Here is a 22,520-nt window from a genome sequence, read left to right as displayed (position 1 = left end):
GCGCCGTAGCCTGCGGCCACCACCTGCACACGCCCATGTTCTTCTTCCTGCTCAACCTGGCCCTCACTGACCTGGGCTCCATCTGCACCACTGTCCCCAAAGCCATGCACAATTCCCTCTGGGACACCAGGAACATCTCCTACACAGGATGTGCTGCACAGCTATTTTTACTAATCTTCTTTCTTGCAACAGAGTTTTCACTCCTGACCATCATGTGCTATGACCGCTACGTGTCCATCTGCAAACCCCTGCACTACGGGACCCTCCTGGGCAGCAGAGCTTGTGCCCACCTGGCAGCAGCTGCCTGGGCCAGTGGCTTTCTCAATGCTCTGCTGCACACAGCCAATACATTTTCCCTCTCCCTGTGCCACGGCAATGCCCTGGGCCAGTTCTTCTGTGAAATCCCACAGATCCTGAAACTCTCCTGCTCCAAATCCTATCTCAGGAAACTTGGACTTCTTTTGGTTACTAGCAGTTTATCATTTGGTTGTTTTGTGTTCATTGTTTTCTCCTATGTGCAGATCTTCAGGGCTGTGCTGAGGATCCCCTCTGAGCAGGGACGGCACAAAGCCTTTTCCACCTGCCTCCCTCACCTGGCCGTGGTCTCCCTGTTCCTCAGCACTGCAGCATTTGCCTACCTGAAGCCCCCCTCCATCTCTTCCCCATCCCTGGATCTGGCTGTGTCAGTTCTGTACTCAGTGGTGCCTCCAGCCCTGAATCCCCTCATCTACAGCCTGAGGAACCAGGAGCTCAAGGCTGCAGTGTGGAGACTTATGACTAGATGATTTCAGAAACAATAAACTGCTTGCCAATTTCAGCAAATCACTTCTAACAAAGTCATATTTGATACTTTCTGTTGGTTTGCTTGTGGAGTATTTTTTTTCCTTGCTTTAGTTTTTAATATTTTCCGCAAATAAATGTCATTGTTTGTACCATTATTCGTTGTGTTTCTCTCCACCTTCCATGTGGCCACACACTGTGTCAATGAGGGGCTAGGTTTTCGATGGCTTTAAATGAACTAAAGAATGTCCCTGCAAACTCTTCTGCAGAGATGCCCTTTTGTTGCCTTCTCTGGAGCTGCTGCAGCAATGTCTGTGCGCAGAGCTGGGGGCAGATCAGTGCTGTCCCAGCAGCTGTGCCCAGCAGCAGCAGCAGCACTTGGTGCTGCCAGTGCTGCCATGGCCCTGCCCCGCTGCCCTGGTGGCCCTGGTGTTGCTGCAGGGCCTGAGTGCTCTCGGGGCCAGGCACAGCCCTGGGGGTGGCAGTGCTGGGGCTGCAGCAGGGACAGGCCATGGGCACTGCTGGGGCAGTGCTGACGCCTCAGCCCAGGCCCTGGGGGCTCCAGGCTCCTTGCCCAGGCTCTCTCAAGAACACGGCCTAGCCAATGCTCAGCACAGAAACCCCCGTGAGCAGCCCCAGGCTGGCTGTGGGCAGGCTGGGGGCAAACAGCATGGCTGGGGCTCTGCAAGGGCCCTGGGGCAGACAGGAAGGAGCAGCAGAGCAGGGGCTGATCCATCCCCAGTGCGCTGGACAGCCCAGGGCAGAGTTCCAGAGCATCCTGATGGAGCTGCCCACAACATCCCCCCTCTGCAGCCCTGGCCTGTCCCCCAGCTCACACAGGTGCCCCATCCTTGCAGGCACAGACACGGCAGCACTGGCTCAGCAGCCCCTGTTTGCATTGCAGAGAGCAGGGGGAGCACCCCCATGCTGTTGGTGTGGGGACATGAACCTGAGGGAGCACAAATGCCATGAACTGCTGGGGCCAGCAAGGGCTGGGGGACACCAGGGAAACCACTCAGCTTTGTCCTGGCCTCTGCAGTCAGCCAGAAAGTTTGTTCCCATCAGCCGGGAGTTTCCTGTGCCACTGCAGACACTGTTTCTTAGAGCAAGGGCTGCCTGGCAGCCACCCCCAAACTGCCCTGAGCACTTCCTTTGCTTCACCTTTGCTTTCTTTACCCTTCTTTTAGCAAATTTCTTCCTATTGCCCAGCCCGTTCCCTCCTTCTGAAGAGGCGGCCCAGGGCTCATCGTGCAACTGCTCCAAGGGTGGTATCAGAGAATCCCAGAATCAGCAAGGTTGGAAAAGACCTTGGAGATCATCAAGTCCAACCTGTGCCCTGACACTGCCTTGTTTCCCCTGGGCCTCCTCTTCTCCAGGATAAACAACCCCAGCTCCCTCAGCCTTTTCATCACAGGACTTGTGCTCCAGACCTCTCCCCAGCCTTGTTGCCCTTCTCTGGACGTGCTCCAGCCCCTCCAAGTCCTTCCTAAATTAGGGGGGACCCAGAAATGGACACAGCACTTGAGGTGCTGCCCAACCAGTGCTGAGCATAGTGGAAGAATCACTGCCCTGCTCCTACTGGCCACACCATTCCTGATCTGTACAAGTGCCAGGGGTTGGATGAGGGACAGAGTGAGGAGGGGGTGGGAGGAAAGTGTTACTGATTTTCAGCCATGAAGGGTCTTGATTTTCATATCCATACAGACTGCATTAGAAGGTGCTGGGGATCAATGTCAATTGGATATCACTGATATCAATCTATAAACAGGGAAATAAAAACTTAAGGGGACAAAACTATTCTCTCTGCATTGTTTTCAATACGTGTATTCACTTGGAATATACTTCTGAAATCTGTCTAACTAAACACAGAAGAATTGAAAACTACAATTATTCCCAGGGACTTTTCTTTTTCAGGAGTTTTGCATAAATGTTTATGAGCTTGGCTCTCTGAATTCCTGAACTGAGGAGCTCTAGAAAGGAGAGGCCTCTGGAGTAGCAAAATTCATCAGCAACCTCCAAGTGGCTGAGGATCCATCCCCATGAGAGCAGCAATGAGCAGAAATGGGCACAGCTTTGTGGCTTCCCCAGCTCTGGCATGGGCCCTGGGCCTGGAGCAGGAGCAGCTCTTGATGGCCCCAAGGCCGGGGCTCTTGTGCTGCCCTGGGCAGATGGGATGGCAGCAGGGGCTGCAGAGCTCTCAGCACCTGAGCCAGAGGGGAGCAGGGCAGCCAGGGAGCCTCCTTTGGCCTTGGCCAAGCACCTTCCCCATGGCTGGGGCTGAGTCCTGTGGCAGCTGCAGCTGCTGCTGTGCCCTTGCCAGGGGCTGAGGCCGTGGGGCAGTGCCCAGAGCAGCCTGGCCTGAGCAGAGCTGTGGGGCCAGAGCCAGCTGGGCTGGGCTGGGGAGAGGCCCTTGGTGCTGCCCAGATGTCCTGGGGTGACGTTATGATGCTTGTATATCCCCATTCATCTGTTCTGTGCCTTTAAGACCGGCTCTGAAGAGTGGAAGTTTTGTTTGGGTTTCTCTCATCACGAACACAGAGACAAGCGGTACATAAGGCTGCTTTTTCACTTCCAGCTTCAGCTTGCTGCTTTTGCTTGTTCTCTTTTTCTGCTCTTGCTTCTGCTCTGCTTTCACCTCTACCTATTAGCTAGTTTAGCTAAACAGTCCACATTGCTTCCTGGACTGTTTCTCCTCTCCTGCTTCGGTGACCATCTCAAACCTGCTCCAGACTGGGACCCGGGAACACCGAAGATTCGGCTGCAGCAGCTGGCCCAGCGCTGGAGGGACTGAGAACAGAGCAACCACCCCCCGAAAGAGCGTTTCTGATTTTGCCATCTTTCTCAAAGCGGTGTCATCGGGTATTGTTCATTTTGTGTGCTGGGGGGTGCGGGGCCAGTCAAATAAACAGGTTCTTTCCACCTCTCTCCGAGGAATTTTTTCCCAAACTGGTTGGGGAGGGGGGGGGCCGTGTGGGTTTCGCTTTCTGGAGGGGCCCTCCTTTGCAGATTCTTTAACAAATTTGCCCTAAACCAGGACAAATCTTTGGTGCCCAAACGTGAGGCGAGAGAGAGAGTGGAAAAACCCTGTTTTGACTGTATTTTGGCTGCTATTACTCTGTGTTCGCTTAAATCAGCTAATAGCCATGCTTTTTGGATTCATGTCTATTGGGGTGAAGGTTTGCATGCATTTCTGGTCCCTAGGGTTTTTTGAGATTTTAATACCTCTCTGGTCCCTAGGTTTATTTTCATATCCAGAAATAGCTTTAGTATTGCCCCTAATACGTAGTTTTTACATCAGAGGGGCTGTGACCAGAACAGCTATCCTGCTGGGTTTGGTGGCAATAATGTGCAAGAAGTTTATAAACATGCTAGGCTCTGCTCCATGTATGACTGGTTCATGGCTATGGTTATGCATCCAGTTTGTCGCAGGAGGAGCAGGAGGGAATGAGGTTTTTCAGCCTCTGATTTCCTCCTTCTCCTATGAATCAGTTGCATCACTAGTGAGGGATGTTCAGTTTCCCTTCAATGTTAAAGAAACCGTCTTCCTGGTATTCAATCCGGTAACCTTCCTCTATACAGCCTGCTGCTTCTCTAGAATGAGGGCTGAGATTTCTAGACGGGCTGATGAGACCCCTGACTCAGGAGTAAACCCTGGTGTGGAAAATCCTAAGTGGTGTGGGAAATGGGAGGATATGGGCCAAATCCTAAAGGAATTCTCTGACCCTATAGTGTGGGATTTTCCCCATGAACAAATTCAGAACCCAGCTGAGGTGGGCAAATATCTGAAAGAGAAGTACCAGGACGAGCCTAAGGAGAGGAAGGTCATTGCAGTGAGCTGGGCCCTGGCATATGCTTATCGCACACTGCTAGATACTCTAGGGCAGCAGACAGAGGCAGGGGGGCAGGGAGATAAATCAGCAACTGTCCCGGTGGCTCAGGCTGCAGCCAACACTCCAGGCTCGAAGCCAGCAGCTAAACCCATGGCTGTTGCTACCAGCACTAGAAGTGGGAAATGCACAGACAAGACCAATCGACCAGTGGATGAGGATGATGATGATGAAGGAGAAGGAACCTCAGTGCCTCCTGATGTAAAGTCAGGAGTCAAAGCAGCAGGTGCAAGATCAGATGCCAATATTGAGTCCTTCTCCCTGAAGGACCTTCGTGGCCTACGGAAGCATTACACTCGAAGGTCTGATGAATCCATAATTAGTTGGCTGGTCCGTCTCTGGGATGCTGCAGGTGAGCCTACCGTTTTGGATGGCACTGAAGCCAGGCATTTGGGATCCCTGTCACAGGATCCTGTCATAGACCAAGGAATGATGAGGGGGGCTAACTCTCAGACCCTCTGGGAACGGGTCCTAAGAAGTGTAGCAGAAAGATACCTGTGTGCAGACGATCTCTATATGCAGCAGACTCAGTAGAAGACAATAGAGCAAGGGATCCAACGCCTGAGAGAAATGGCCGTGGCTGAGATTATCTTCTCAGATGATGTAACAACTAGGAACCCAAACTTAGTACCATGCACGTCTGTGATGTGGCGAAAACTCGTACAACTCGGGCCACATGAATATGCCTCTGCCTTAGCCATCATGAAGAGGGATGAGAGGGGTGAGACTGTGCTTGACATGGCAAGGAAGCTCCGAGAATATGCAGATGCTGTACATGGCCCGACACATGCCAGAATCGCAGCGGTAGAAACATGTCTGCAGAATTTAGAGGATAAGATAGAGGAGAATCATAAGAAGCTCAGAGAGGAGATTAAAGAAGACCTTCTCCAAATTTCAGCAGTACAGATCAGAGGTTCTGGTATCCAAGGCAGACGTTTCCCAGATGGTGAGAGAAGATACACCCCACGAGCTGAGCTGTGGTTTTACCTGCGTGATTGTGGGGAAAACATGAGAAGGTGGGATAGGAAACCTACCGCTGTTCTGGCACGACAGGTGCGTGAACTGAAGGAAGCCACCAGGAGGAAAGCAGCTCCAGTTGCTCGTAGCCGAACGGCCAGGTATGATGATGATGACCTGTCTGATCCCCTCGAAGGAACATCCAAAACATACATCCAGGGAAAGAAGGATTACCAGGCTTAGAGGGGCCCTGCCTCTAGCCAGGTAGAGGCCAGGGAAAATCGTGTTTTCTGGTCTGTATGGATTCGTTGGCCTGGCACATTGGAACCACAAGAGTACAAAGCTTTGGTTGATACTTGTGCGCAATGCACATTAATCCCATCAAGACATGTGGGGACAGAGTCTGTTTCTATTGCTGGTGTGACAGGCGGATCCCAGGATTTCACTTTGGTGGAAGCTGATGTGAGCCTAACGGGAAATGAGTGGAAGAAGCATCCTATTGTGACTGGCCCAGAGGCCCCATGCATTTTGGGCATAGACTACCTTCGAAGTGGGTACTTCAAAGACCCAAAAGGACTCAGATGGGCATTTGGAATAGCAGCTGTAGAGACCGAGGGCATCCAGCAATTGAACACCTTGCCTTGGTTGTCTGAGAATCCATCTGCAGTAGGATGCCTGATGGGAGAAGAGCAACGAGTGCCAATTGCCACTTCCATAGTGCATCGACAACAGTATAGGACCAGTCGAGATGCTGTGATCCCCATCCATAAGATGATCCAAGAGCTGGAGAGCCAAGGGGTGGTCAGCAAGACCCACTCACCCTTCAACAGCCCCATTTGGACTGTGTGAAAATCTGAAGGAGAATAGAGATTGACTGTGGACTACCGTGCATTGAATGAAGTGACTCCACCACTGAGTGCTGCCGTGCCAGACATATTAGAGCTCCAGTATGAGCTTGAGTCCAAGGCAGCAAGGTGGTACACCACTATAGACATTGCCAATGCATTTTTCTCCATTCCTCTGGCAGCAGAATGCAGGCCTCAGTTTGCTTTCACATGGAGGGGAGTGCAGTGCACCTGGAACCGACTGTCCCAGGGGTGGAAGCACAGCCCCACCATCTGCCATGGACTGATCCAGGATGCACTGGAAAAGGGTGAGGCTCCAGAACATCTGCAGTATATTGATGACATCATTGTGTGGGGGAACACAGCTGTGGAAGTGTTTGAGAAAGGGAATGAAATCATCCAGATCCTCCTGGGAGCTGCTTTTGCCATTAAAAGGAGCAAAGTAGAGAGACCAGCTTGTGAGATTCAGTTCCTGCGAGTGAAGTGGCAAGATGGACGGCATCAGATTCCTACAGACGTCATCAACGAGATCACAGCAATGTCTCCACCCACCAGTAAGAAAGAGACACAAGCTTTCCTGGGTGCATTAGGTTTTTGGAGGATGCATATTCCTGAGTACAGTCAGATCGTGAGCCCTCTCTACCTGGTAACCCGCAAGAACAACAATTTCCAGTGGGGCCCTGAGCAGCAACAAGCCTTTGTCCAGATCAAGCAGGAGATTGCTCATGCAGTAGCCCTTGGCCTGGTCAGGACAGAACCAAAGGTAAAGAATGTGCTCTACTCTGCAGCCAGGAACCATGGCTTGTCCTGAAGCCTTTGGCAGAAGGTGCCTGGGGAGGCTCAGTGTCGACCACTGGGATTTTGGAGTCGAAGCTACAGAGGGTCTGAAGCCAACTATACTCCAACAGAGAAGGAAATCTTGGCTGCCTATGAAGGAGTCCGGGCTGCCTCGGAGGTAATAGGCACAGAAGCACAACTCCTCCTGGCACCCCAACTACCCTTGCTGAGGTGGATGTTCATAGGCAAGGTTCCTTCCACTCACCATGCCACCAGTGCTACATGGAGCAAGTGGATTGCTCTCATCACTCAGCGCACCCGTATAGGTAAACTGAATCGCCCTGGAATTTTGGAGGTCATTACAAATTGGCCTAAAGGTGAAAATTTTGGTGTCACAGATGAAGAGGAACAAGAACCAGTGACACGTGCTGAAGTGGCTCCTCCCTATAACCAACTGCCAGCAGAAGATACATGATATGCTCTCTTTACTGATGTTTCTTTTCGCATTGTGGGAATGAACCGGAAGTGGAAAGCAGCCATATGGAGCCCCACACGACAGGTGGCAGAGGCCACTGAAGGAGAAGGTGGATCAAGCCAATTTGCTGAACTCAAAGCTGTTCAACTGGCCCTGGACATTGCTGAGAGAGAGAAGTGGCCAAAGCTCTACCTCTACACTGATTCATGGATGGTAGGCAATGCTCTGTGGGGATGGCTGGAGAGGTGGAAAAAGGCTAACTGGCAATGTTGAGGGAAACCAATTTGGGCTGCTGGTGAGTGGAAAGACATTGCTACCAGGGTAAGGAGGCTACCTGTGAAAGTCCACCATGTAGATGCCCATGTACCCAAGAGTAGAGCCAATGAGGAGCACCAAAACAATGAGCAAGTAGACCAGGCTGCAAAGATAGGTGTGTCCAAAATAGACCTAGATTGGGAAAATAAAGGAGAGTTATTCCGAGCTCGATGTGCCCATGATGCGTCAGGGCATCAGGGCAGGGATTCCACCTCTAAGTGGGCACAAGACCGAGGGCTGGATTTAACCATGGACAGTATTTCTCAGGTTATCCATGACTGTGAGATGTGTGCTGCCATCAAGCAGGCCAAGCAAGTGAAGCCCCTATGGTATGGTGGGCAGTGGTCCAAGTACAAGTATGGAGAGGCCTGGCAGATTGACTACATCACACTGACCCAGACACGCCAGGGCAAGCGCTACGTGCTGACCATGGTGGAGGCCACCACTGGATGGTTGGAAACCTACCCTGTGTCTCATGCTACAGCCCGGAACACCATCCTGGGCCTGGAAAAGCAAGTTCTGTGGAGACATGGCACCCCTGAGAGGACTGAGTCAGACTATGGGACTCATTTCAAGAACAGCCTTATCAACAGCTGGGCTAGGGAGCATGGCATTGAGTGGGTGTACCATATCCCCTACCATGCACCAGCTGCAGGAAAAGTAGAGAGGTACAACGGACTGTTAAAAACCACATTGAAAGCATTAGGTGGGGGATCTTTCAAAAACTGGGATCAGCATCTGGCAAAAGCCATCTGGTTAGTTAACACCCGAGGCTCTACTAACCGAGTGGGCCCTGCCCAATCTGAGCCTTTGCAGAGAGGAGATGGAGACAAAGTCTCAGTGGTACATATCAGAGGTTTATTAGGGAAGACAGTTTCGATTAATACTGCCTCGAATACAGCAAACCCATTTGTGGGGTTGTTTTTGCTCAGGGACCAGGTTGCACACTGTGGATAATGCAAAAATATGGAAGAACACGATGTGTGCCTCAGGGAGATCTGATTGTTGGATAAAACCTGTGTAAATATCACTGTTTGCTGAATGTTATTACCATTGTCTGTGTATTGCTGTATAATGGATGTATCATGTATGTACTTGTAGAGTTAGAATTTATATTAGTTTTAGTAGTAAGCAGATGATATGGGGATAAGGGGTGGAATGTCCTGGGTTGACCATATGATGCTTCTATCCCCTGTCATCTCATTCTGTTTAAGTTGAATAATAAGTTTTGTACCTTTAAGAGTGTTCCAGAGAGTGAAAGGGGGGAGAGAAGAGGCACGCAGTTTGTTTTCAGGCACTGCACTCACTCCTCCACATTCCTGCTCCTGGACTATGTTGTCTGCGGACGGACAGACAGCAGGACAGAGCTCTTCCTTTTCTTTTTAGTTAGTGTTAGCTAGCTGAGGCAAAGAAGTTCCCTGGACTGTTTTTTTTCCTTTTTCTTTGGACCTCTTGAAACTGCTCTGGACTGAACACCCAGGAGAGCACCGGCAGCGGCACCTGTGGCTCACCGGGCCGGGCCTGGCCTGCGACAATTCCAGCACTGGAGGGACTGATCAGAGACTGAGTGAGCTGCTGCTTGAACCAGGGGTTTTCTCAGTTTGTCATCTCTTTTAGAGTGGTAAGGGATCTCATAGTTTGATATTGTTTTGGTTTTATTGTTTAATAAACAGGTTTTTTTCCACCTTTCTCCAAGGAGGTATTTTTTCCCTCCCAGACCAGTGGGGAGAGGGGCCGATTGGATCTGCTTTTCCCACTGGAGCTCCTTTGGGGGATTCTTCCCCAGATTTGCTCTAAATCTGGACACCATGGTATGGGACAAGAGATCCATGGATGGGTTCCCAATTAAACCAACACCTGAAAACCCAAGAACATCCTAATCTTGAGCACTTAACATAGGCTGCATGTTGGCAGAGGGATACCACCGGCAGTGAGGTTACAAAAATCTGTAAACTACAAAAACAGGAGGAAAAGAATGAGGGGAGAGAAGAGGTTAGTGTTAAGTGGGACCCCCTTGATTACTTACCTCCTCCTCCGTTTCCTCCTATTTACCCGGCAGTGCCCCAGGCGCCTCTCCCAGATCCCCCGATTTTACCTCTGGCGTCTCCATCCCCAGAACCAGCAGCCGCTCCAATCCCATTACCACCTCCAATTAACCCTCCTATGGTCAATACTCCTACCCTAACCTCAACTCCCTCATCTGCTCCAAATACTTCTGTCCCACCTCCCTCTAATCCAGTTCTTTCTCCCGTCTTCCCCTCAGTCTCTTCCACTGTCTCTCCAGCCTCACCCCCAGTGTCCTTTCCTACAGGTTCAGTCTCTTTCCCCTTACCTACTGCTGTACCATTACCTCCCCCTAACTGGAAGGGGAGCACCTCCATCCCTAACCCAGCTAGTAGGAGCCCACTAGCCCCCACTCATCCCATTTCTTCACAGAAGGGTAACCTTACGGAGGGACCTTACTGTAACACAAGATCTAAAACATCTAAAGTGGAAAAGCTTTTTCCTCTTGGAGAAGTCCCCATGGGTGGGATACGTTGGGGCTTGGGTTTGTGAATGCCCCATTAACAGCCACTGAAATTCGAGGCTTTGAAAAGGAGTTAGGGAAGTTAGTGGAGGATCCGGTAGGTATATCGAACCAAGTAGATAATTTCTAGGCCCCAACATTTACACTTGGGGAGAGTTGTACTCTATTTTTAAAATTCTGTTCAGCCCTGAAGAAGTGAGGATGATCAGGGCCGCAGGAATGCGGATCTGGGAGCGAGAAAATCGTTCAGGAGATCCCAATGACCAGAAATTACCCTTACAGGGCCCTGAGTGGGACCCTAATGAAGAGGAAGATAGGAGGAACATGGAAGAGTATAGGTCTCTGATGGTTAGAGGAATAAAGAAATCAGTTCCCCAAAGTAATAACACAAAACTAGTTTTTGATAGCATGCAAGAAAAGGATGAAACCCCAGCTACTTGGCTTAATAGGTTAAAGAGGAACTTCCAATTATATTCCAACATAGATCCCGATAGCTCTGAAGGCCAAGTGCTTCTAAAAGTGCAATTTGTTACAAAATCATGGCCAAACATCTGGAGAAAGTTAGAGAAAATGGAGGACTGGCAGGAAAAGGGAATAAATGAACTATTAAAGGAAGCCTTAAAGATATACTTAAGGAGAGAAGAAGAGAAAGCCAAAGCTAAAGCTAGAATCATGGTACCTGTAGCCAGGGAAAGTCAAGGGGTAAACAGAGATCAGCAGGGACAACCATCGAGAGTCAGTGAAAGTGGACGAAAGTCCTCCTTTGAAACATCCAAAGACAAACCTATACTACCTCCATGGGTGGATACAAACAGAAGACCAGTGGTACCACTGAGTGAGAGGAAATGCTATTATCGTGGAGAGATAGGACACATAAGAAGGAATTGCAATAAACTCTCTTTTGATGAGGCAATTGTAAAAGAACAAGAGGCTCTTGAGAGACTCCTGAGGGGAGATGACTAGGGGTATCAGGGGCTTTATGTGTTACTGGACCCAATGTATCATCAAGAAAAGCCCCTAGTAAACTTTGAGGTGGGTCCCCAAAGTGAGGAATTGGAATTTTTAGTTGATACTGGAGCAGATAGATCAAGTATAAAGGAATTACCCACCAGAGTGACGCCTGGGCGAAAAGTCTGTGAGATGATGGGAGTGGAGGGAAAACCATTTAGAGCCTCCATAGTTGAAAATGTAGAAATTAAAGGAAATGGAAGGCAGTGTGTGGCTGATTTTATCTATTTACCTAATCTAGAAAGTAATTCACTAGGAAGGGACCTACAAGTCCAATTAGGAGTGGGAATTATCCCAAAGGATGGGAGAATGATAGTCCAGATCATGAAATTGACATCGGGAGATACAGAGCAGATAAACCCAGAGGTTTGGGCAGGAGAAGGAAAGAGGGGCTATCTAGACATCCCACCAATAAAAATTGAAATGCAAAAATGAATTCCTCCCATTCAAGTAAAGCAATACCCAATGTCTATTGAGGGAAAAGGGGACTGACCCCTGTGATTGAGCAGCTATTAGAGGAAGGTATCTTAGAGCCGTGTATGTCTCCACACAACACCCCTATTTTAGCAATCAAGAAGGCAGACGGAAAATACCGATTGGTCCAAGACTTAAGGGAAATAAATAAGAGAACTATAACCAGGCATCCAGTGGTCCCAAACCCCTACACCCTCTTAAGTCAGATCCCAACATAGCATGCCTGGTTTACTATTATAGATTTAAAAGATGCATTTTGGGCATGTCCTCTTGCTGAGGAATATAGGGATTGGTTTGCATTTGAGTGGGAACATCCAGAGAAGAGAAGGAAACAATGATTAAGGTGGACGCACATGCCCCAAGGATTTACCGAGTCCCCAAATCTCTTTGGGCAAGCCTTAGAAGGGCTTCTAGAACAATTCACCCCGGAGTACAAATTCTACAATATGTAGATGACTTATTAGTATCTGGAGAGGAACAGAATAATGTCAGGGCAACAAGTATACGACTTCTAAATTTCCTAGGAGCAAAGGGTTTAAAAATATCCCAGAATAAATTGCAATTTGTGGAAGCAGAAGTTACTTATCTGGGACACATAATTGGGAAATGATATAAGAAATTAGGTCCTGAAAGAATTTCAGGCATACTATCCATACCAGCACCAATAACTAAGCGACATGTCAGAAAACTGTTAGGCTTGTTTAGGTACTGCAAGTTATGGTTAGACCAATATACCCAAAGTGTAAAATTTTTATATGACAAATTAGTAAACCCTGACTCAACAGAATGGACAGCTGAGGATGACGAAAAACTAAATAATTTGAAAGACAAACTATCCTCGGCACCTGTCCTAAGTTTGCCCAATCTGGAAAAAAGAATTTGACCTATTTGTAAATAAGGAGAAAGGAATTGCTTATGGGGTGGTAGCCCAAGAGTGGGGAGGGTGTAAGAAACCAATTGCTTACATCTCCAAACTGCTAGACCCAGGGGCTAGGGGGTGGCCCGCCTGTATTCGAGCAGTTGCTGCAGCAGCCACTTTAACTGAAGAAACTCAAAAACTGGCCTTGCGAGGCAAAACAAGAATCCATACAACCCATGATCTAAAAACAATTTTAAGCCAAAGGATCCAGAAGTGGCTTACTGACTCCAGAGTACTGAAATATGAAATAATCTTAATAGATGCTGACAACCTAGAGCTGGTAACATCTAAAACCCTAAATCCAGCACAGTTTCTCTCTGGAGAGCCATTATTAGAACTAGAGAAGAACTGCTTGGAACTGGTGGACTTTCAGACAAAAGTTAGGGAAGATCTGGAAGAGACACCTTTACCAAATGGAAGAAAATTATTCACTGATGGGTCTTCAAGAGTAGTGGAGGGGAAAAGGATGTCTGGATATGCAATAATTGAAGATACAGAAAAGGAAGACATGAAAATTACCGAGAAGGGCAAACTGCCTTCTAATTTGTCAGCTCAGTGTTGTGAAATCTATGCCTTAAAGAGGGGACTTGACTTATTGGAAGGCGACCAAGGGACAATTTACACTGACTCACAGTACGCCTTTGGGATCATTCATACATTTGGAAAGATTTAGTAGGAATGTGGGTATCTGAACTCCAAAGGAAAAAACTTCGTGCACACAGAACTGATAAGATCGATATTAGAATCTCTACCTAAAGCTGCAGAGATTGCAGTGGTACATGTTAAGGGACATCAGAAAGGGAATACCATCGAGGAAAAAGGGAATCAGTTAGCTGACCAAATGGCTAAGGAGGCAGCATTAGACCCGGAGGAGCCACTGAAATGACTGAGGTCAAACAAAGTGTTAGGTGAAGAAAGGAAAGGAAAACTAGTATTCAGTGAGAAAGAACTAAAAGCAATAAAAGAATTAAAAATGCATCAGGGGGAACAAGGGGAGTGGTTGACACCAGATGGGCGTAAATTTTTAAATAAAGACCTCGCCCAGAAAATGTTAACAGAGATACATGAATAAACCCATTGGGGGCTCTAAGGGTTATGCGATCATATTTTAAGAGAAACTCTATGTATCGCAGTATATGAGTTAGCAAAAGCAGTAACTCAAGGGTGTTTAATTTGCCAAAAAGTAGGTCAAAAGGTGATGAGAAAAACCATACCAGGGGAAAGAGAATTAGCCCAAAGGCCATTCCAAAACATTCACATAGACATAGCCCCCTGTACAGAATTACAAATATTTATTGGTAATAGTTGACCACCACACTCATTTGGTAGAAGCCTTTCCAAATAGAAAAGAAACCACGGAAATAATTGCCAGGATTATCTTAGAAAACATCATTCCCCGATACGGGTTGGTGAACAATATTGATCCTCACCCTGGTGATGAGAGCCTGGCTTCTGTGTAGGAATCATCACAGGGACAGGAAAAGTCCTCCCTGCAGACACATCTGTAAAACATCAGCCACAGAAGCTTCTGCCATCTCTGCTCAGCTGCACGGGCATCACTGAGCCGCAGGAGCAGTGAGGGGATCGCGCAGGGCGAGGGCACAGACGTGCATGGCTCTGTCCTGGCACCTGCAGCGATGCCCCCATGGCCGAGCTTTGGGCTCTGAGCTGGCAGCTCGCCCAAGGGAAAGGCCTTGACCTACCCTGACCATCTCCCAGAGGCTCAGTCATGGATGTGCTTTGTGAAGCCAGATCACCTTCATCAACAGGTTCAGCTGCAAAGAAAGGCAGGACAGGACATCACCCATGGCACTGTAGCAGATCCTCGGGCTGCAGGCAAGGCTCAGCCCTGGGGCACAGCCCTGAGCCTGGCCCCTGCCCGTTCTACTCTTCTCTGTGGCTGCACAGAGCACACAAAAGGACACAGTGGCATTGCACACGGGAGGAGGATGGACAGCTAAAAGCTCCTTCCTCCCACTGACAGCGATCCAATAGGATGCCTCAGTGCTCCAGAAAGGAGCAGGGCAAGGTTTACAGAATTCTTCAGCCCTGACTTAACGTTAACAAAAATGGCCGATGGGTGAGCTCTTGCAACATGGACACTGATTATTCTGCCAGTAAAAAGGGAAATTCAGAACTTGCGTCTGGCATTCGCCAAGACATTCAAAGTGTCATTCACCTGGACTTCCAAATCTTCCAAGGAGTGATCCAAATCTAGAATGGAGAAAAGACCTGAACCATTTCCTTTGTGTGCTGGGATCCCCTTCTGCCTTTGGGAACGGGGCATTGCAACGGGGTTGGTTAAGGCTACGGGAGACAGGTGTGAATGGACAAGGCCAAACTGCACAGGGGCCTGGGGAGCTCTGGGCTGGCTCCTGGTCACTCTGCACCCTCTTTGCAGGCCCTGTGACACATCCCTGGCCAAGAAACTGGGGCTGCCCAAGGCCTTGGGAGCTCTCTCACTCCCCCAGAGGAAACCCTCCCTAAAGGCCTGGGGAAAACCATCGCCAGCACTTCCCGGGGAGCAGGGAGCGCTGTTCCGGGAAAGGGGAGCCAGGCTGCCAGCTCACCTGCTCGCCACCCTTGCAGCGGAGCAGCCTGGGCATCCCTGGCAGGCAGGGCCACGGCCAGGAGGAGCAGGAGGAAGAGGCGCAGAGCAAGGGCCATGGTGCCTTGCCCTCTGCCAGTGCCGCAGCGCTTGCTGCCACCGCTGTCCTGACACCGCTGTCCCAATGTCAGCACCACTGCTGCCACCGCCGCTGCTGCTGCAACAGTTGTGCTCAAGCACTGACTGCTCGCTCCTTGTGCTGCTGTGCAACCACCGGGTCTGGCACCTCTGTGACCTCAGAGCCTGCTGTGACCTCAGCCCGCTGTGACCCCTGAGCCTGCTGTGACCTCATGGCCTCAGCTGTACCCCCAGAGTGTGCCCACATCTGTACAAATGGACTGCCTTGATTGTTTTTGTGTATCCCAGGTCCATTGCTCAGCAAAACCTTATTTGTCACCTGCTGACATTTTGGGTCAGACTGTGTCCATGGAGATGCTCTTGATGGCTTCCCTGTTTTCCTGGGCTTTCCACTGGAGGAGGTCCAGGCCCAGAAGATGCCAGGGAAGGAAATGTGCCCTCAGCCCAGGGACGCTCAGCATGGGCTCCCCCAGCCCTCGGGACCCCGCCGCTGGTCACAGCAGCCCCTGCCTGGCTCCTGCCTGCCCACACTTGTGGGCATCCACGGCTGCTCCTGGTCATGGAGCTGAGCCAGTGCGGCTGCCAGGTGGGCTTTGCTGCTCCTGCCACCCGGACACTGGGCTGACAGCTCCATCTCTTTATTGCAACAGAAATGCTGGGTCAAGCTCTGCCCACCTTCAGTAGGGGCCAGAGATCAGGGCCAGTGCCTTAAGGGGGAGAGGACCTTGTTTGGGTGCTGGCAGCACCTGCACAGCAACAAGTTGGTAAAGCAACTGTGGCAGGGACCAGAAAATATCCCTGTGTGCCTCACAAACAATCCGTGAACACCAATGCAGAGACCCCAAGACGGCCTTGTGTGCCTCACAAAAGAACCCAGCCTCCTGCCCACCTTAGCAAGGACTCAGCTCCTCTCCAGGCCTTGACAACAAGCACTAAACCGCCACGGTAATCGCGAGGAAGTCAAGCCCCTGCCAGCCTTACAAATGTCTCCAGTCACTTGAACACCATAGAAAAGATCCCAAATCCCCATAGAAGCTCATGAGGAACCCCAGCCACAGGCACCACTTCCAAAGGACCCAAAGCCCCGCACATCTTAGTGCAAAATTCAACACGCACAAGACCAGCCCCTCCAGCTCGTGTGCCTCATTGCGGACCCCTGGCATCTGCCAGCATTACAGGAGTCCCCCATACCCTGCATGCCAGAGAAAAGCCAGGCTTGCCATTAACTCTAGCCAACAGTGTGTTCCCTGACAAAAATCAATTCCCTTCGGGGAATAGGGAACCTGTGTGGTGGGGCCGGCTGCACCTGTGGGAGCAATGGGGAGCGTCAGCCCGTGCTATGCTGCCCTGCTGAGCTGGCAGCATGGTGGATGCGGGCAGGACGTTCTCGGTTTCCCCCAGAGCTGGGGCCTGCAGGCACCTTGCCGCCCCTTGGCACAGGCTGTGCCACCCAACAAAGCCCAGCAAGCGGGGAGGATGCCCGGGGCCAGCAGGAAGCTGAGAGATGGCCCTGCTCTAGCACTGAAGGGAGTTCCACCAGAAGCAAACAAAATGGTAACTTGAAGAGATACCCACTGTGCTCAAAGTTTCTCTGAGACAACTAAGACGGGAGCTCATCAAAAATCTCAGGAAATATCTGGGAAAAGGTTTTATGTACGTTGGTTGTGACCAGATAAAAAGCTCCTGTGGGAAAAGAGCCTCTGCAGCAGGCTGTCTGGCTGAAGGTGTCTTACTTCTTCCTAGAATAAAGATTACCACTGAAATGCAGTTTTATTTTTTATTGTAAAAGCTGGAACAATTTTCCAGAACTCTAAAAGTAGTTTCAAAAATACAGATGTGTTGTGGAAACAGGAATGAAACATTAAACATTTGGGGATTTCTCTCTACAAGGGATATTTCTAAATATTTCTAAGAATGAAATGTGAAGACGAAATAAGGTCACTTGTTCTCTCGATTCTAAAACTACTTAGAAAAATCTTTAATGACGATAGGAATTGAGAAGAAATATTTGGGGGTGTCTCTCTTCAGAAAAACTATTTTGAAATACTTCTACAAATTTCTAATTTCTAAAACAGAAAACCTAAGCAAATGGAGTTGCTTTTTCTCAGGAGCCCCATGCTGCTGCCTGCCCCCTGGGCTCCCCCAGCCCTCGGGACCCCGCCGCTGGTCACAGCAGCCCCTGCCTGGCTCCTGCCTGCCCACACCATGGGCATCCATGGCTGCTCCTGGCCATGGAGCTCAGCCAGTGTTGCTGCTGGCTGGGCTTTGCTACCGCTGCCACCCAAACACTGGGGTGACGGCACCTTCCCTTTAGTGCAACAAAAGAAAGGGCCATCACCTAGCCTGGCAGAGAGCAGGGTTAACTTCACTGCTGTTTAGAGGGCAGGCCCAGGGGGCTCGGGGGCCGAGGAAACAACATTTTGGACTGAGGAGGGGCTGGAGGGTGCTGGGCTGCTCATGGGGTCTATAGAATAAGTCGGGACGGGACAGAAGGGGGAACAAACAAGAGATGGAAGTAGCTTGGGGATATACATAGAGAGAGGAGGTGTCAGTGGGATCTCCAGGAGAATAGGGGATTTCCTTGTCGACGATGGCTGTTCTGGAGTCTTCTTCTTGGAATTCTTGACAGGGCTGCCCAGGCTCTCCTAACTGCTGGAGGAGCTGCTCCTGCTGTTTGGGTATGAGGTGCAGCCACCGTCTTACAACTCCTGTCCAGAGGTGGAACTGTGGAAAGAGGAGGTGGCTGAGGCCCCAGCTGCCAGTGGCACACAGGGAGCCTCCTGCACAGCCGGGCCCAGAGCTGGCAAGGCTCCCCAGCACGGCTGGAGCTGCTGGCACAGCTTGGCCCAGCTGCACAGCTGCCCCTCAAGGCCCCGGCGAGCAGGGCACGGCTCTGGGCAGGCTCCGTGGCCAGGAGCGGGCCCCAGAGCGCCTCTGCCTTTCAAGGGCAATCTCGTCCCTGCTCTTTCTCCTCCCCACCGTGCTTTGCCTCTGCCCTGTGCCCCTGGGGCTGCTCTTGGCCAGGCAACCTCAGTGGGAGCACGCACTGGCTGCAGCCCCAGCAGGCCCCCCAGGACAAGGCCCAGCAATTAGGAGGCCAATGAAAGCTCTGGGCAGCAGCAGAACCCTCAGCAGAGTTCTTTGGACAACCATGGACTGGACATACCTACAGTGCAGCCTCACTGGGAATGTTTCCTGTCTGAAGTACAATTTCAAAAGAAGCTGTTTGAGGGAAAGGTGAACTAAACACTTACTCTTTTCTCTTCCAGCAAGTCCAAATTCGGAGACAGCATAAGATTAAGATCTGCTCCAAGACAAGCAGGCCTGCCAGTAACCCTAACCAGAAGCCTGTTCCCTGACAGAAACCCCTTCCAAGGCGCTTCTGGGCATCAGGAACATGTGCTGTGGTTCCAGCTGCACCTGTGGGAGCAATGGGGAGCGTCAGCCCGTGCTGTGCTGCACTGCTGAGCTGGCAGCACGGTGGATGCGGGCAGGACGTTCTCCGTTTCCCCCAGAGCTGGGGCCTGCAGGCACCTTGCCACCCCTTGGCACAGGCTGTGCCCACCCAACAAAGCCCAGCAGGCCGGGAGGAGAGCCCGGGGCGGCGCAGCTGCTTGGGCAGTCGCTGCTTGGAGGGACACGGGCCAAACCCATCCCTGAGCAGCCACTGCCAGCCCTGGCCCTCCCTGCCCTTGACAGCTCCCCCAGCCCCAGGGCACAGAGTCAGGCCCTGTCAGGAGCCAGTGCAGCCCCTGCCCAGTCGGTAGCCAAGGCTGGCTCTGGCCCTGGGCTCGCGGCAGGGCTCCCGCTCGGGGCTGCTCCTGTGCCTTGGGCCTCTGGGCACTCAGGGCCAGCTCTGGAGCAGCTGCAGCGGGAGGGACATGGGTGCGTGAGTCCCCTTTCCCCGGGGCTCTGAATGAGCTCCAAAGGCACCCTCAGCTTTGGCTGCGGCCGGGCCGTGCACGGGCAGGCCCCAGTGGAAGAGCTGATGCCACACAGCCCTGCCAAGGGCTGAGCCCTGCTGAGCCCAGCACAGCAATTACCTTCTGAGCCTGTGCCCGTGCCCATGTCTGTGTTTGGCTTGGCCTTCCTTCCTGCAGGAGGGGCTGCCAATCGGCCTCTGCTTCCTTGCGGAAACACCTCCTTCTGTCCTGCCTTTTGGCCCATCACTGGAGAAACAAAAAGTACACCTTAACAGATGCAAAGATTCTCCATTACTTTGATGGCATGTTCAGGACATCATGCTTATGCAAGATCGGGTAAAATCAACAAATCATCTAGGCTTTTTCCACTGGGCCAGGGCCCACCCTCCTCCAAACATCTGCCAGTGCTGAGCAGAAGTTGTGAGTGGATCGTGCAGGGCAAGGGCACACACGAGCATGGCTCTGTCCTGGCACCTGTAGCGATGCCCCCCTGGCTGAGCTTTGGGCTCTGAGCTGGCAGCTCTCCCAGGGGAAAGGCCTTGACCTACCCTCACCATCTCCCAGAGGCTCAATCCTGAACGTGGGCTGGGAAGCCAGATCACCTTCACCAACAGGCTCAGCTGCAAAGAAAGGCAGGACACAACAGCTCCAATGGCACTGCTGAAGATTCTCCTTCAGGCCCGAGTGGCCATGAGGGCACCTGGGTGATTGGTGCCGTCCAAGGCACTTCCTTGACTCTGCCTTCCACTCAGGAGCAGGGCCAGGGGGACCTGGTGCCTGCAGTGGCCCCACACTGGGATGGAAGGAGCCCCTTGCAGGGTTGTTGGGGAAGAAAGGACTCCCTGGAGCTGCCAGCAGCTCCAAACCCAGCCCCAGGCAGGGCCAGGGCTTGGCTGTGGCAGCAGGAGCAGCTCAGGCTCCCTGGGGGCGGCAAAGGAGCTGAGAAAGGCTCAGCCCCAGGGCACAGCCCTGGGCCCAGCCCCTTCCCTCTCTGCTCTTCTCTGTGGCTGCACAGAGCACACAGAAGGACACTGTGGCATTGAACATGGGAGGAGGATGGACAGCTAAATGCCCCTTTCTCCCACTGACAGCAATCCTGTGGGATCACTCAGGGCTCCAGAAGGGAGCAGGGCAAGGTTTCCAGAACTGATCAACCTTCAGTGAAATTTAGGGGAACTGGCACAAGTGAAATCTTGCCACACAGCCACGGATTATTCTGTCAGAAAAGGTACATTCAGAACATGCCTCCAACATCTGGCAAAATCTTCAAAGTACCATTCACCAGCATTTCCAAGTAATCCAAGTCATGATCCCAGTTGAGAAAGGAGCACAGATCCTACAGAACCATTTCCATGGTGTGCTGGGATCCCCTTCTCCCTTGGGGAATTGGGCACTGCAAAGGGGTGGGTAAGGCTGTGGGAGCCTGTGCCTCCTGGTCACTCTCCACGCTCTTTGCAGGTCCTGTGCAACATGCCTGGAGGAGCAGCTGCAACAGCCCAGGGCCCTGGGGCTCTCTCCCTCCTTCCCACACAGGAAAGCCTCACTAAATGCTTGGGGAAATCTGCAGTGCCACAGCTGTCTCTCCCAACCTGCATCCCTCCCTCCTGCTTGCCCACCTGCCCATGGAACAGCTCCCACAGCTCAAGGGCACATGGCCAGGCCCTCTCAGGACACACTGGAGCCTTGCTCTCCTGCTCTGCCCTTTCCCCACCATGGACACCCCGTGCAGCCGCTCCCAGGTTTCGGGACGTGTCTCCCACAGAGGGAGCCCAGCAGGACAGCTCAGTACCCGAGTGCCCTGAGCCTGCTCGGGACAATTCCTCTGGGCTGTGCCCCTCTTGTCCGGGCTGTGCCCGCAGTGCCAAGCAGCAGAGAGGCCAGCTCAAGCCTCAGCAGGGCTCAGGCCCAGAGGCACAGCAATTACCTCCTGTGGCTATGCCTGGCATCGCCTCCCTTCCTGCAGGAAATGCCACCTTCCATAGAGCCTCTCTGTCCATCCCTTGGGAAATGAAGAGGCACAGCTGGATCAGATGGAATCATTGCACATCCAGGAGGTGGCCTCTTCAGGAGGCAATACTTCTCCAAAACATGGATAAGGAGCAGGAAAATCCTGATCCCCCCAGGCCTTTTGGGCTGGCTATGGCCCTCCCTCTACCAAGCAGCCACACCTCGGGATGTGCCTGGGGACTGGGAAAATGCAGGGGATCCCTGGTGAGTTTGGTCTGCCTGTCAGCTGATGCCAAATGCCTTCCTGCAGAGGCTGGGGAGAAGCTGCAGCCAGGCCAGGCTGGCAAACAGCCCTGCAGGGCATGGAAGCAGCAGCGGGGCAGCGAGGCTGCCATGGATCCCTTCCTGGTGTTCCGGGCTCGGCGTGTCCAGATGTGCAGCCAGAGCCCTCGGCTGCTGAGCCCCAGGACAAGGCTGAGGGAATGCACCCACCATTCCCTTTGAGCTGTTCTCTCACAATGTGCTTCAGGATGTTCTTTGGCCCATGGTGGGGAAAAGGCAGAGGGAGAGCGAGGCTGCCATGGATCCCTTCCCGCTGTTCTGGGCTCTGCTCTTACATGGGGGACCCTGGCTCACTCCAAGATCTCTCCCAGGTCTCCTCCCAGAGCTTCATCCCACAGCTCAGCCCCAAGGGCCAGACATGTATTAGGAATTTCACACCCTACCATTGGTGACTCATAGTTAGAATGCACAGGGAAACTCTAGCTGTGTTTCAAAATACCAGATGCTGTGTGGTTTCCTTCCCACTGCAGATTTTCCATTGCCCCAGCCTCAGCCCCTGGCAGCCTGCCTGGATGTTCTCCCCACGCTGCTTCTGCAATCCCACTCGTCCAGGTCCTCCTGGTTCTGTGGGCAGCTCTTCGGGCCACTGAGGCCCTGTTCCTCTTTTCTTTGTGAGCATGTCCAAGTGAGAGATGATTCAGGGGCTCAGCACCAAGGC

The 22,520-nt window shown here is 51.7% G+C and overlaps 1 protein-coding gene across 1 annotated transcript in view; it reads left to right on the top strand.

Annotated features, from left to right (window-relative positions):
• The first annotated feature begins 201 nt into the window (after nt 1-201).
• LOC141727883 (olfactory receptor 14J1-like) overlaps nt 202-22,520 on the top strand; it is a 125,654-nt gene continuing 103,335 nt past the window's right edge. Inside the window, exon 1 of the mRNA XM_074534169.1 lies at nt 202-761. Within this exon, the coding sequence (XP_074390270.1) occupies nt 213-761 (549 nt within the window). The 5' untranslated portion in view covers nt 202-212. The remainder of the gene's footprint in view (nt 762-22,520) is intronic.

This window comes from Zonotrichia albicollis, unplaced genomic scaffold (genome assembly GCF_047830755.1).
Source record: "Zonotrichia albicollis isolate bZonAlb1 unplaced genomic scaffold, bZonAlb1.hap1 Scaffold_257, whole genome shotgun sequence".
Lineage (NCBI taxonomy): Eukaryota > Metazoa > Chordata > Aves > Passeriformes > Passerellidae > Zonotrichia > Zonotrichia albicollis.
This window is presented reverse-complemented; position numbering and strand designations above follow the sequence as displayed.